The sequence below is a fragment of the Camarhynchus parvulus genome, chromosome 2 (assembly GCF_901933205.1).
Source record: "Camarhynchus parvulus chromosome 2, STF_HiC, whole genome shotgun sequence".
Classification (NCBI taxonomy): domain Eukaryota; kingdom Metazoa; phylum Chordata; class Aves; order Passeriformes; family Thraupidae; genus Camarhynchus; species Camarhynchus parvulus.
Window position 1 is genome coordinate 118,884,901 of NC_044572.1, and position 15,792 is coordinate 118,900,692.

At 36.5% G+C, this 15,792-nt stretch overlaps 1 protein-coding gene across 2 annotated transcripts; it reads right to left on the minus strand.

Annotated features, from left to right (window-relative positions):
• Positions 1-262: 262 nt before the first annotated feature.
• On the minus strand, positions 263-15,792 carry LACTB2 (lactamase beta 2). Of its 2 annotated transcripts, none has more exons than XM_030943556.1 (7): positions 15,565-15,792; positions 14,788-14,951; positions 13,363-13,486; positions 10,446-10,624; positions 6,304-6,452; positions 4,885-4,962; positions 263-2,280 (listed from the first exon to the last, which is right to left on the minus strand). In XM_030943556.1, the coding sequence occupies exons 1-7, from the start codon at positions 15,684-15,686 to the stop codon at positions 2,215-2,217; spliced, it is 882 nt and encodes a 293-aa protein (XP_030799416.1). In that variant the 5' UTR covers positions 15,687-15,792; the 3' UTR covers positions 263-2,214. The 2 variants fall into 2 exon arrangements, with proteins under 2 accessions (XP_030799416.1, XP_030799415.1); XM_030943555.1 differs by having other exon boundaries at positions 4,881-4,962.

A 15,792-nucleotide genomic window follows, 5' to 3' on the forward strand; every position in this document is an offset into this window, starting at 1 on the left:
ACAGATGAACACATTTTTGTGAGAGGGCTAATCCCCCTTTTTGTACATACATGGCATATCTTACATTGTCACCTTCTAAAAATAAACATTCCATTTGACATAACAAGGAGCCTTGAGACTTTTTCAAGATGCCACAGCCAAGTATAATTTATTATATATACATCTTAGTAACAGTGCAATTTCTGCTATTAATATTCCAAAGACACCATATACAATCATTAATGACTAGTCTGGTTAAACAGCCTTTTTCCTTGTTTTTTTGAAGATGTCAGGCATTTCCTGCAGCACAGCACAGAACATGGAGTTTTCTATTTGTGTTCTCTTGCTTTCTTCACCACCTGCAAGTCCCAACAATTCTTTAAGCGAATTCTAAAGCCATTTCCATGTATTTCAAAATTTATAGTAAAACAAGAAAATCATTAAGTGACATTAGATTTCTTCTTTAGCTCAGAAAAGTAATGAGACACCACCTCTTCATACCAGTTTCCTGCTGTCTTAGGTTCTCAGGCCTCATGACAGGAAACTTTCATTTCACTTGAAGCAAAATGACACCATCCAGAGCATGTGAATTATTGTTTTATCCTTTTCAAAAGAGCTGTGATAATTATGTTTCTATGCCTAACAATGGAAAAGGTAACTATAAATTCATGGAATAGCTACAGGAAAACTAATTATTAGTGTGAAGAAGTCCATTTGAAAACTGAGTAATTATTTCAAAAGGAATTGAAGAAAAAAAAACTTTGTTGGAGGAACAGATAAAAAGTGTCTGGCAAAATATAAGTAAATAGAAAATACAATAGGAAGGAAACCTATCAGACCTCAGAAAGACCTCAAAATGACACTGCAGAAAAAGTTAAAAGTGAGCATGTGTCATGATCTGGCCAAATTTCAGATCAATGAAGTTTACAAGAAGCATCATTTTTACAGAAAGTAATTATTTCTCTTCTTCAGGGGTCTGCCTACTACCTCAGAATATGATTTCAGTTTTGGGTTGCTATTCCTGTAAGTATTTTTGCTTTGAATTTGTCTCAGCTGATCAGAACAAATGCCATCAACTTCATAAAATAATGTCAATTATTAAGACATGCCTTAAGTACCCAAACTCTATGCATGTTTCACAAATGAGAGTACAAAACTGAACAGTCAAAGGTTTTCAAAGACATATATTTGTCCTTGGTATTTTCAAACATCTCAGATCTGCTTTTGTTTTTTAAGGCTGAGTAATACTATAAGAAATGTATATATCATCAAATGTCACACACTTTGAATAGACAAAGTAATGCAAATATTTATGTCCTTTTCTGCAAGTGGAAGGTTCACAGAGAACTGAACTTGCAGTTTAAATTAATCTCTGATCATATTTTAATACACTGTACAGTATTTTTCAACCAAATACAACCTTTTAGTTAAAATATTTCTACTTTAAGTAGATTAACAGCAGAACTTCATATGGCATGTAATACATACCTCCATTTATACAGCTTTTAAATCACATTCGTGCAGAATCTTACAAAGACTTTAAGAGTCTGCTCCAACTCCATGCATTTTTTGACACTTGTTAGTTAAAATTAATGAATCCTTTGAATGAATTCCATAGAAATGGTGTTTCCACCAAAAAACCCCAAAAGTCTAGAATTACTTTCAGTGTTTGTTAAAACCTTCTGCACTGAGCAACCAGCAAAGACAAGCACAGTCAGCTGAGTTAGAAAAGGAACATAAATCCCAGTATTACACCTGTTAACAAAAATAACTTGGTTTTTTAGAATGTACAGATAACTTATTAGAAAATCACTTTTTGAGAAGCACAAGCAGGTGAAACCAGGTTTACAATAACATATTTTCTGGTTTTTTTACTAGAGATTTCTGTTATAGATATGATTTATTTGGTTTATAATATTGCTTTAAGATACTATAATGTTAACTTTATAAGACCTTGCTATTTGTTCTTTTGCCACCAATGATAAAACCCAGCACTTTATAACAAAGGTAGGATTCAATTCTTCACACTCATTTCATTTTATTAACTCAGTACCGACCAGGGTATTTTAAAATTCTAATAAAGTAGAATGTGAAAAACATCAGTTAATTTACCGCAACATTGCTTTAAAATTGTTACCACCTTTTTAAAAACCAAATAAAATTCGTTTTTATTTTACATATAGTTGCAGCTCATTGTTATGATTTTTCATACAGCAACCATGCAGATTAAATATATTACTGGGCAATCTTGCCTAACTTATAAATTGTTTTTCCATCTGAAGCTGGGAGTTTCATCACGTACTGTTAAGAAAAAGAAACCAAATTAGTTACAAACCAATACTTATATTTTATTTATAAACATTAGATTATCCCAAACTTAACCTGTACATGAATGTCTACACGTGACATTTATTATTAAAACTAATGAAATACTTTCCTTCATGCCAGTGTTCAGTTTGAATTGAAGGTGATAAGCATTAACTATTTCACAATGTAACCTAGCAGCATAAAGAGTGACTAATGAAAAGGTCTTAATAATCCTCTAGTTATTTAAAGTTTGGTATATTAAACTTTCTAGGTATTAAGAAATCTGAGCTAGTAGAGTGCTTGTTGCATTTTCTGAAATTTATAACCTTTAGATGGAAAAATCCTGTGCTCTTAAATGAAGAATAGATAAATTATTTTTATCTCTTCATCAGCTATGAAATGAAACAATGACCAAATTATGTATATCCAACCATGGGATAAAGCTTACACGTGTGCATTGTGCCACACTCCTGCTTACAAGAAATTATTTTTGTTTGAAGTAAGAAGAGCAACATTTTTGTTTGAATTAAGAGGCAGTGTCGCTCCCAATTGCACTTATAGAAGCTATGTACCCACAAAATCTGCAATCCCTACTACTGAGTGGGTAATTAATGACTGTGGCAGGCAGCATATGGCCATCATTTACAGTGAGTAACTCACTTGTAAGGTTGTAATATGCCTGTCACATTCATTATTGATACTGACAAGATGTTCCTTTGGAAAAACGTTTGGAGAAAATTAAGCAAGACAGTGTTATGTCTACAGCTCAAGTCCTCCATAATGAGAACAAAACTTGAGATACTGCAAGGTCTTGGAATATGTGGAAAGGGCATCAAAGGATATTAAAATCAAATGAGCAAGTACCATGAGTACACAAGCATTTGTATGCTACATGCTCAGAATCAACAGAATCAGTCTTCCTCAACAGATACCCTTAATTTGAACTGAAAAATGGGTAAAGGTCACATGATATTAAGCATGTACCATAGGCCTAAGCTTGTATTTAAAAATTCAGCAACCCCAAGTGCTCTGATGAGATTGCTTCTCACTTTTCTCTACCCCAAAATTCAAGTTTAAAAAACAAAACAGATGTCAAAGAGCACATCTTGTGGTTCTAGGAAAGCAAGACACATCTGAATCAAGGGCCTCCAACTGGAGTAGGAGAGTCCAAATAATTATTCTGACTAGCATCTCCTCTAGTTATTTAAGCTTTCTCATAATTTCAAGTAGTTTAGTTGATACTTTGTGAACAGATGCATGACTGTATCTGCTCTCTCTTCAAAACTGAAATGTGATTTCTGAGAAAAACTGAGTTATTTTTGTTCGGTAAACATGAAAAGAGTGGTTTTGAGAAAACAAACCCCTAAGTCAGTAGCTCACGCAACGAAATTATTTCCTGGGCATTCAAAATGAAGACACTCTTGTAGGGAAGACTACCTTTAAAGAAAAAGTCAATTTATCCACTATTTGATCTCAACAGAAAATGTTGTTGCTTGAACTACTTTGAGAGTGAAAAGAAGGGATAAACAGTCAACAGCACCTCATGCCCTTAATGAATCTGGTGGCACAAAATTGGAGAAATGTATAGATCAATGATGTATGTTAATAACCAAGAATTGAGACAATATTGAAAAGCTGGTGCAGTAAGTACCATGCTGGTAAAGTTTCTATGGCATTCCGCACAAAATAAGCCCAAAGAGAACATTTTCTGAACTTCAGTGATGACTGTAACTCTAGTCTATTTTCCTTGAATAAAAAGCAGGTTGTTATTATTATTACAAAAATTCAGTCTCAATTGTTCAGTTAGTACCTAGTAGACATTCTACCGGTAAGATAAACAGAGGGTCTAAGCTGAAAAAAATACACTAATTTCATGTTGTAATTCAGGTTAGTAAATGGTAATTCAGGTTAGAAAATCTGCAACAGTTGTAAATTCATGTAATTATTTGCTTATAAATAGACAGTCCTGAGTGCAGTCATGTATTGTACAGGAAGAAATATTTTCCTAAGCTTTGGCTGAGTAATGTTTCCATATGCACATGCCATTACAGAAACAAAATTTCACCTTGTTCACTTAGAGTAAAGGCACAACGTAAAAACACTAAACTAAATACAGCAGCTCTACTTAGGTACTGTACTAATCAGTAATTGCAAAAATTTAGACTGCATGATTTTAACCATCTCTGTAGCACACACACACACAAAAATATGCAAAACATTTAGCATGGGCAGAAACTTAAATGTAAACCCATAAAATGCTACATACATGCATATTTAGGTATGAATTTCAGAAAATACAAGAAGGTATAAATGCTAGCATTAGGAATGTATTCTATGGTATGTTTTAAATAAAAATTTAAAGGGATATGCATTGCAGTAATCTGAGCTCTAACCATTCAAATACTTAGTAAAAAGTTTGTGAATACTGTACAACCATTCTGTGTATTACTCTACTTTAATTTGTCTGATGGACAGCTACTGCAAAAAATTGCAATTTTTTCCCCTAGAAATAACGCACTAAAATAATATGAGAAATAATGCATAGAAGTTCAAAATGAGAATGACCCTCCTTCCACCCTCCATCCACAACTTACACACTTTTCCTTCTTTTTCCAGCTTCTTCAAGTGGACTAGGAGGTTATGTTCTGCTGCTGGAAGTAAATTCTCAGGGATTTCCTAATGGGAACAAAAAATATGCATTTTGTATTTGTTTAAATATCCATCAACTATTTTTTTCAATATATGGAAGCAGTGGTTTATTACTACAGATTTTCCTCTTCTGAATCAGTATGGGAACATTTAGTTATGTAACAACAGGAAACTAAGATGAGTAAATCAATTTTACGCCAGTTAAATGGGCAGTCTAACAACACATTTTTGTTTACTTTGCTCGGTTTTTGCATTATACATTTGTGTGATGAAAACTTTGACCAGCACTCCTCCTCTGAGCTTGGTTTGCCCTGGGTTGTCAGTGTAGCTGAGTATTTTTAAAGACAAATTTATGATGCATTTCTCCACAGATAACTATCCCTTCTATTCCATGACAACATTTGCATAGGTTTAAGTATCCTGTAGCAAATAGCGTCTGTGAGTAAACAATAAAAAAATGTAACAGCTTCAGGAGGATAAAATATTTCTTACAATTCTTCAATGCTCGTTATGTAAAAAGCAGTAACACCTGTTGCCCAGAAAAGCTGCAGATGTCCCATCCCTAGAAGGGTTTAAGGACAAGGTGGATGTGGCTTTGAGCAACCTGGTCTTGCTGAAGGGGGGATGGACCTTTCCCATCCCAAACCATTCTATGATTGCATGACATCTGCTCAAAATCTTCCTCTCCAGCTCTACCATCCTAAAGGTGAACCACGAAAAATGAGCTGTGGAGCTGTTACAGACCCGTTCCCAAGCCACAGCCATTGGCAACTTTGACATCTTCCTCCCAAGCAGAAATACTGTATCTCTTATCTCTACTTGTTAAGAGCGTAACCCCACACCACAGGGAAAAATTGCAGAGGTTACATGAAGGATGTAACACCAGTCTAAAGACACATACAAGCTATCCAACATCTGAGCTCCAATATCCTTCTCTGCGCTGGGGAACTGCAGTTCATCTGTAACCTCCTGCAGACTGATAAATCAAGAACACAAAGTTTTCAACCATTCTTCAGGAGACTCCAAATACACTTTGGGAAATCCACAACCAACAGTCATGTCATACCTTTCACTTTGAACCAAGCACTAAAATTTAATTTTTACTTAGTCTTATGAAACTGTGCCTAAGACCTGGATAGTTAAACAAGTTTCTAAGAATCATGTGGGCCTCACTCCAATTAAGTGCTTAAACAAGTGCTTAAAAGCACAGTCATAATTGAACCCTGAATAGGCAGAAATATTTTTTATCTCTTTCAAAGAGCCACCATGATTTTTACTACTCAAAGACCATTACTGATACATACAAGTTTTATGAACCTAACCTCAATTTTCTTTAGTTTGATCTAAAAACTTTTGATCAACAATTACCTTGTATACCATCTTTACAAGCTCTGAGGATGTAAAAGATTTCCCAGTATTCTTCTGGAAAACATTCAGAATTTGCTGTTCACGTGCAAGGCGGTGAGAAATGTAGTTTTGGATCCTAGTATTTGCATCACGTACTACTGGGCCATGACCTAAAAATCAAAACACATGTACCAGAGCACTATTACTTACATTTGTAATTAAGTATGCTATTGAATAATTGAAACATTCTTATGTAAACTCTAGTAGATTTAAAAGCCATGAGAAAAAGATCTGAATGTCTGTATTACAGTCTGCATCTGCAAAGCATTAAGATGGAAAGGATAAATTAGGATATTAAAAGTCTGAACGGGGAAAAGGGAATACTTCAGATGGAATAAGGAAAGCAATGGAAGACTACTTTAGGCCATTAGAAAAAAGGAAAGGAGTTCACTGCTGAACAGATTTAAAAGATGAGATTTAGATTACTGTATTATCTCTCTTTGCCCATCTTCCTCTCCCCAAAGGATATTGGCACTAATGATTTAAACTGATACTGCCCTTTGAACAATAATGGCTGATGCAAAGGACTCAGGTACTACTGTACCTCCCGTCCTGCTGGGGAGCAAACATCAAGGTGACATCTTTAATTGGGACAGGTAATTTTCCCAAACAAATCTTCACACTAGGTTATGCCTTTAAAAACACTGTTGTGAGTATGATTAAAAAAATGAATAGAAAACAAGTAAGTGAGGCAGTTGGAATGTGTCAGGGCAGGAAAAATGGAAGGCAAAGGGAAAGTTATAGGTGGATCATTTTAAGTCTGGCTGGTTAATAAGCAAAACATATTTGTTCCTGGACTGACTGTGGCAGATCAGAAATGTTCAACTTACTTAAAGGTCTTTGAATCACATTATGAAAAGGCTTAATTGATAAAGCACTAACCTTTATGAAAAATCAAATCCTGTCTCACGGTATATTAAAATGACAGAGAAAATATTGTTCAGCCATGAGAGTACATGCATAGAAATTAAACTTATTGTGTTATTTATAGAGGAATTGACTTGCACACACATTCATCACATGCTTTTTAATAAAATATAAGGTTTCCTATTTCTTTGCCTGTACAACTCACCTGAAGTAGCAGCAGCAACTTTCAGCTCTGCCCTCTGAGTGCAAAGTCTAAGTAATTTATAAAATTAGCAGAAAAGAAACTACTGTAAAAGGCCATAGCTTTCTTTTAGAAGTTATTTGATATCATCAAAAACAGTTTCATTTGAGGTTCTCTAACTATTAAAAAATCACCGAATTCTTTACTTGTACTTTTGTGTTTATTGATTAAATGGGTTTTTAATTTTTAAGCTTTTAAAATCAAAGCTTATTTTCCCTGATGACAAGCAGTTTATAGAAAAAGAGCAACTGATTTTTCATGTTTTGAACTGAAGTGTCAAAGGAATCTACTCTTCCTTAAGTCAAAATATTTATACATCTCAACTTACTCACTTCAGTATGTTTGAAATTACTAAGTATAACATTGAAACTCACCTTGTTTAAGTAAGTATTATAAATACAAGGTATGTAATGTGTAAACAAAGCTATACTGGCATATGCATTTATATTTAATGATTTCAAACATATTTAATATGAAGCTATTTTCCTTACAAAATAAATTACAAGTATAACAATATCTCTACTGTTACCATTTATACACCCAAAAATTTCAAGTTTTTTTATAAAAAACATAGTAAGATATAGAAACAGAGACTGTAATGTTAACTGTCCAGTCTCTTGCATTCTCTAATGACAGAAGTCTCACTGGAGTAATCAAAATTAAGGGTTGCACATGGAATCACAAGGCATTCTTAAAACCTGGCCCTACTCTTCCAAGTGATTTAATTGACTTAGACTACAAGACCAATGCCAGAATCTGAAATTTTGCAAAGTAAAAGGGACTGATCTGTAGCTGTTGTATATGCATATATGTACATGAAAATGATCTCAGAAAGCTTGAAACTAAATCCAGATGTGGAACTTTCCCATCCATCATTTTTCAGGGACAACAGTACAGTTATTTATTTATTAACGAATAAATGGATTAATACCTGAATAAAAGTAAAAAGTTTCTGAGCATATAAAAAGCACACTCAAAATATGACTGTCTTTCCATGAATTCAGCTTTAATTTCAGACAGATTCATATTATTTCCTCATAACACATTGGGAAGTGTGAGATTCTTTTACTTCAAATTACAGCACAAAGCACAGAAGTGAAGAAAAAAATTGGGTCATGAAATCTTCCACAAATTCCTAATTCTGGTACCATTTTTTCTGCATTACCAAGGTAAATTGTTTATTATTACAGGATGGGGAGCCCTCTGCTGACTAAAATGCCCTTTTCTTGTTCCAAGGATTCTCATCAAATATTACCTGTAATTAGATGTCATGAGCATTGTGCCCAAGTCATTCCCACATTAAATTAAAAAAGAAACATAGAAGGGGAAGGATTGACAAAATTGACCTACTCTCAGGTAGCCAGCAGTCGGTTTGTTACAAAAATTCGTGCAATTCTGAGGCTACCACGAGTGCTAAAGCATTGGTGGAGGAAACAGTTCAAGAACTATGAAGACCTAATACTGCAGCACAGAGTGATTGACTTATATAGAATATATTGATAAAGGAAACTACTTCTGCTGTAGCCATACCAAACAGTATCAACAATTGTTCTGATTGGGCAATAGCACTTTTTGCACAACTGCATGTACATTTTGTGGTATGCTGATGAAAAATGAAAGTTAGTTCCAAACCATCTCAATACTTAGCTATCATCACTGAAAATGCATTATGTCAGACTGGCTTCCTAACTGCAAGTTAAAACAGTAGCAAACACTTCCAAATAAAGAGCACAATGTTCAGCCTTGGTGAATGTGTAACCTAGATACAAAACCATTAAGAACAGAGTGAAATACAACAGATAAAATTGATAAACCAAACAGAATTTGACATATATGGGGTTTTGGAAGGCCTTCCTTCATATATGGGGTTTGGAAGGTTCCTTCAGTTAGAGGAGCAGACTGCGTTTTGCAGGTATTAAGAAAGAAAGAAAGTAAAAGATTTGGTTGAGATTCTGGAGGCTAAAAAATTGTTAGTTTTAATGGTTAGCTAAGTCAGTTAAGTTGGTTAGTTAAGTCAATAAATATGACCAAGTCACTATTCTGTCTACATCAACCTCCACATCTATGAAATATGTAAGAATGCTTTTCTTAAACAGCATTTTTTTCTGAGATCTTAAAGGATACATACTTCAAAAGAAGGCTATTTTAAGAGTAAACACAAGAGAGTAGGCTAAACATAGATGGCTAATGGAAAAAGGCACAACTGAGAACATAGATACAGTAGTTTGGAATGACAAGTTGAAGATGAAATGGAAAAAGTCAGAAAAAATCCTGAGATGTAGCTCTGAAAAAGCAAATGAGAAGCTTAAAGTGTAGTTACATAATGAATTCTTAAAATGTAGTCTTGTCAAACAGACATGTGGTATATATGAAAAGTAAATACATTCCCAATATTTGAAGGAGAGAGAGGAAAAGAATTAAAGGAAATCCACAGACTGAATGAACAGGCAACTTATTTTTAGAACATTTTTGGCCTCCTGGTTCTTGTTCAAATTGAACCTAAATCATTTACTAAGACTACCACTTTACAGTTCTGCAGCTTTCCAAGATGAATTTGTGATTAATCTTTACTGCCAAGGACACACAACTCTCAGAAAACATTACTAGGTTACTCACATTGACAATGTATTGGGGAATAAAACAACTATAATTTTTTTTCTTCCAGGATAACATTCAAGCACAGGAATAGAGTAATATAAGAAAATTAAATCTGCTGTAAGATTCCAACAGTGAAAGATCATGGATCCTGGAGTCTTTATGCACAGAAAAATAAGACCCACCCTGAAACAGAGAAATTTAAGAAAGGAAAGATACCTATCACTGAAAATTTTCAAGTTTTGCAAACCACCATGACAAAGTCAGCTTAGCTTACTGTTTATTAAATTGAGTTACATCAGGAGTGATGTTTGATTGTAATAATGGTTTTCAAATTCTTAGAGGAGATTTTTACAAAATTACACAGTAAATAGGAGCAGTTAAAACCAAAACCACTTACCTGGATAAATCAAATCTGGTTTCATTTCTAACAACTTTTTCAAAGTCTTCATGTAATCAGACAGATCTTCTATTACTGTTGTTCCTTCCCCTAAAATACAGTCACCCGAAAATACAGCATTTTCTTCTTCTAGATGTAAAATCATATGATCATCAGTGTGTCCTGGTGTATATAAAACTCTGTTCAAAGAACAAAAAAAGCATATGTTTTTTATACAGCATATATACTTCATTTTTGAAGCCAGAACAAATTATGGTAATATAATACACTTGCAATCCAGCCCATAACAAGAACAAGAAAAAACTCACCAAAAAAAGGCTAAAAAGTTGATGTAAATAGGTATCACTTTGCCTAATCCAAATCCATTTTCTTATACCATCTAGAGAACACAAATCATCTCTAGCATGCTTTTACTTACATGACACACTGTAATACAAGTGCATTAAAGGAGCTGACTAGCCATGCTAAATTTCTGTTATAGAGAGCATTATTCTGAACCTTTAAAAAATAAAATTGACATGTTATTTCCAGATTGAAACACTTGAAGTTCTTGACATACATGCTGTACTTTGGAAGGAGGGTAAGGATGATATCTTTCATTTAGAAATGAACTACAAACTTCTGAACCTGACCCGGATAAAGTTCAGCCTCCAAAAATGTATTTTTCCTTGAAAGCCCCATAGCACAGTGGAGCACAGCTGTCAAATACAGAGAACCATGGTCTTTCAGCTGTTCTATGTGTAGGTCATTAAACACCTGCATGGTAAGGATTAAGGACCCACAGCTTGGACAAGCAGTGTATAGCACGCAGCAAAGGGACAGTGGGTATGCATAGAGCATATGGCAACCTGAGCTGCCAAGGAGCTGCACTGGGGTGGCCTTTCATGATGATTTCTGAAAAGCAGAAAGGCCTTATGCTGCGGCTGATGCGGACTGAAAGTAACAAAACTCCAATCAGCATCACTGCTGATATTCATTAGAACCTTCTCGTTAATGGCAGATGCATTAAAGCAGTGATCAGGAACTGACAGAGCTGGTGCCAAGTGTGGTGTACATGGCAAGGCTAAACAGCTCCCAGCCAAGCTGCTGCAGGGCTGAGAGACCACGAGTGCAGCATCATGTGCTGCAATGACTTCCAGCTCCTACTGAATACTGAGCTCAGGAGAAAGCAGGTGAGCCATTGCCCTGTGGAGGCAACATCAAAATCAAGCTGATTGGCTCACCTTTGGGACATGGTGTCCTTCAGTTCTTGATGAAATTTCACCAGGAAGCCAAACCACTAACATGAAAAAATAGCAGAAAGAGAACACCAGACAGTGTGTGGAGAGGTGTACCAGCATGTCTTGCTCCCTTGCTGGGGCACACCTTGAAAACCTGACAGTTATTAACTAAAATTTAACATGCAGATACTGCAGTTTTGGAACCAGTGGCGGGTCTAGGAGTATCCTTGAAGTGGTTACTGAATTAATCCAGGTGAGAATACCTGCTTTTAATCAACCATAAAGTTTGGCTGCATTACCCCTGTTACAACCCACCCATAAGGGCTGTGATGTTATAAATTCTCTTCAGGATCAACAAGAACACCAGACCATGTGTCTGGGAACTCCCATGCTTTCAGGTATAAACTAGCCCACTATTTGGTCTCAGAAATGCTGGCTAAGAAGCCCTTCACTTCGAGGACACACTTCAACAAGCTCCCAAAAGTTGCAACAGACTTCTCACAGGTGTTGGCTACAAGCCCTGTATTTTACAACACCCCTCAACAAGCTCCCAACTCCCACACCAGCACAGCCAGCCTGTTTGAGCCCTCCAGGCTCCAAGCTGGGGTGAGGGAGTGGTGGAGGCACTGTGAATCTGAAGGCAGAAAAGGCAGCTGGCTCAGGACCATGCTGTTCCTCCTCCAGGGGACTCTCCCTGCCAATCATAACTTTCCTGTCACATGTCAGAATGTCTGAGACAAAACATGCCTATGCCTGGTCCTCCACAATCCCAAACTTCAAAATGTGCTAATCCTTGACTCAGTTGGATTGAAATTAAAAAAAAATATTTTCCATCTCCAAATTTTTGTCCAAACATGGGCCACTTAGGGCAGTGAAAGGTCTTCAGTATGCAATATAAAATGCTTTTTACTTCTATTTTTACACTAATAAAATAAAATAAAATGCTTTTGGACAAAACATACCCCTTTTCTTTTTAAAGGTTTTTTTTCTTGCAATCAACCAAGTGACACAGTCTATAAGTGGGATATAGTTCCCATCTAAAATGAGGAAAACAAGCAAACTTTGTCCTTATAAGAATAATGCCTTGTTAGTGAAAGGAGTCTGAAAACAGAATGGTCAGACCTTTTTATTCTGTGTGTGCTTCCATGAGGCACAGTAGCTTTCTGTTTCACACTCATTCAGACAAACATTACAGACAGTACACGCCATGGAAAGAAGTCCTCCAAAACTGGCACCCTACAAGAACCTCACAGGTTCGAGGTCTAAAATGTAACATTTTAAGTATTAAATGTTTTAGAGTCTCCTAGAGATGTATTTTTAAAGTAAAAAGAAAGGCATACTAAATAATCCAGCCAGACTACTACAGACTTCCACAATTTTAAAAGTAACTAATCATGTAAGAGTGATGAGAAAATATGAAAAATACTATTCGATTTTCCTGCAGAAAATGTTTTTTAGGGAAATATTGTTAATTTCTCTGCTGGTCTAAAGACAAAATCCAAAGGCTAATTTCTGATAATTCTAATTCATAAAAACAATGTCTTTGTATCAACATATCCTGCTGGATCATGATAGGAAGTCTACATGCATAAGTGCTGAAAAGATTAGATGTATGGATTGGCAATCATTAGTAATTAGGATGCATGTACATGACAGAATTCGGAAGAAAAAAAGAACTTGAAGAAATTCATGGTTACCTGAGTGTGGCTCCCTCTGTCTCTACCACATCTCCATCTTTAAGATAAAAATATTTATGTCCTCCTTCTATGGTTTCTTCACAGTGAGGGACACGAGGGAGCTTACATATGCGGTATTCCGAGTCTGATATTTAAGGAAAAATAAGAAAATTATGTTTTGAATTTGTCACTAATAAAGGTAATTCCACAGACAGGTGACTTTTTGAATAAGTACTATTAATTATCACACAGTATGAATATAAAACTAAAAAAACCCAAATTCTCTAAAGTAACTTTATATTTGTAGAGCAGCCTTATTCCAGAGCCAAAACCACTAAACAGTGAAAGCCACTGATCCTGAATACAGCATTCTGCACCAGTGACAAATTTGAAGTTGCAAAAAAATCTCAAATGAAATTAATAAAGTTCAGTAATTATTATATTTCACAAATATTCCTTCTTGACTCATGAACCAACTCCCCCAGTTGCCACTACGATTTTGGCCCTCATATTTTGCTTTATGATTCACAGAAGCATCATTCAACATTTGTCTAAAATTGGATGAAGACTTTTTGACCTGCAACTTCTCTCAGCTTTTATCATTCTGAACAGTGCATAAAATGCAAACACCTTGACTGGAACAGCTACAGATAGGAACCCAGAAAGGCATTCATATCCCTTGCTAGTGTTTACAACCACACTGATAGGCTGGCAAGCCCAAAAATCCTCACCAAGACACCAATTGTTTCCAGTAGTGCCCAAGCTTCATTGCAGATAAGCACCTGGCAACATTACAAAATTAAGCCTGTGACAAAGCTTGTGACAAAGTCCAACAATGTTAAGAATTACCATATTATCCATACTGCTTATTCTCTTCTCAGATGCCAACACAGAAATGTCTCTTACTGTTTATCAACATGGAATACACATTTTTAGGTCAGACTTTACTTGCACACTGCCCTATTGCTTTCCCTTCGTGCTCTGAGGCCTATGAATTTGTCAGCAACTACTAATGGGCTCCTGTAAGGAATCCCAAAGTTATGTATGCTTCTTTTTACAATTCAATCTATTTGTTTTTACAAAAGTGAAAATAACAATAAATTTATCATTGCTGTCCAAGTAAAACAGAAGCAGTTTTTCAAGTTTTTCTCACATCTCTTAGTATCATGCTGATAGCAATCTAGGTTTTCATTATTCATACATAAGAAATTCACTATAAAAGTATGCACAGGTATTGAAGAAAACCTGTAGTACTACAACTATTACAGTCAGATTATTCATTGCTCTCAATCCACACACTGCAGCAGAATCATGAAATATGGCTGCCTATCATTTATACAGCAATTCCAGAATAATAATCTAGTTGATTTGCACAGAAGCATTCAGTCAGTGTTTTTCTTGCCATGTATTTAACATTTTCAGCAATATCTGAAACTTCTGGCCTACCACTTGGAATGTTTTTGCAGATATCAGGTATTCCACCAGTATGATCACGATGCCAGTGTGTCACTAAAATTTCTTGAATGGCGATGTTGAACTCTGACAGTGCCTGCTTTAAACAGCTGATATATTCAGGAATAGCTGGCTCTCCAGTGTCAATAAGGACTCTTCTACACATGGATCACAAAAAAGGGAGGGAGAGACACACACCAGAGAATAAGGAGTGTTCATGTAACAGCCAAGTAATATTAATAAAATAAACCAACAGATTTTACTTAGTCTTATGAAACTGTGCCTAAGACCTGGACAGTTAAACAAGTTTCTAAGAATCATGTGAGCCTCACTCCAATTAAGTGCTTAAAGAAATTTAGCAATAATGGATGTCTCCATATCCAGGCAACACCTTTTGCCTTCTGGCATTCCAGTCCCGCAGCATAACAACTTAAAAAGTGGAATAAGTAATAAATGTAGACTACACATTTCCAACTCCACGACAAGTGGCAGCAGCCACTGTTTAGTACCTGAGGCACACGCCCGCTTCCCTCACCGAATTCCCGGCCTCGGCCCAAGGGTCGCCCGGACCAGACTCCATATCCGACCCGCCCAAGCCGCGCACGGGCACTATCTCCTCCAATGTAACGCTGTACGGTTTCTTTCCTCTTTTTAGCGCTGACTAAGGGATTTGGGAACAGGCCGGTAGCGGCCTCTCGAGCAGCACAGGGCCCCGGGGCAGCGGAGCCTGGCGCGCCGCGCCCTGCCCCGTTCTCCGAGACGGCTCGGTACCTGTGCCCGGAGCCCACCAGGTAGGTGTTGGTGCCCTGCAGGGTCATGGGCCCCGGGTTGCAGCCCAGCACCCGCACCACCCGCGACGAGAGCCGCTCGATGCGTGGCAGCAGCGACACCATCTCTGCAGGGAACAGCCCCGAACCCCTGGCTCCGCTTCCCTCACGACGCCACAGGAGCGCAGGACGGAAGCCTCTGCGGCAGGACGGAAGTCTCTACGGCAGGACG

Bases quoted from the DNA above. Each gene is read 5' to 3' on its own strand.
- LACTB2 (XM_030943556.1), bottom strand. From the start codon at position 15,686: ATGGTGTCGCTGCTGCCACGCATCGAGCGGCTCTCGTCGCGGGTGGTG. The intron at 14,952-15,564 runs GTACCGAGCCGT...ATCCATGTGTAG, and splicing joins CTGGTGGGCTCCGGGCACAG to AAGAGTCCTTATTGACACTG. The intron at 4,963-6,303 runs GTAATTGTTGAT...TGTTCCCATTAG, and splicing joins TTGTAAAGATGGTATACAAG to GAAATCCCTGAGAATTTACT.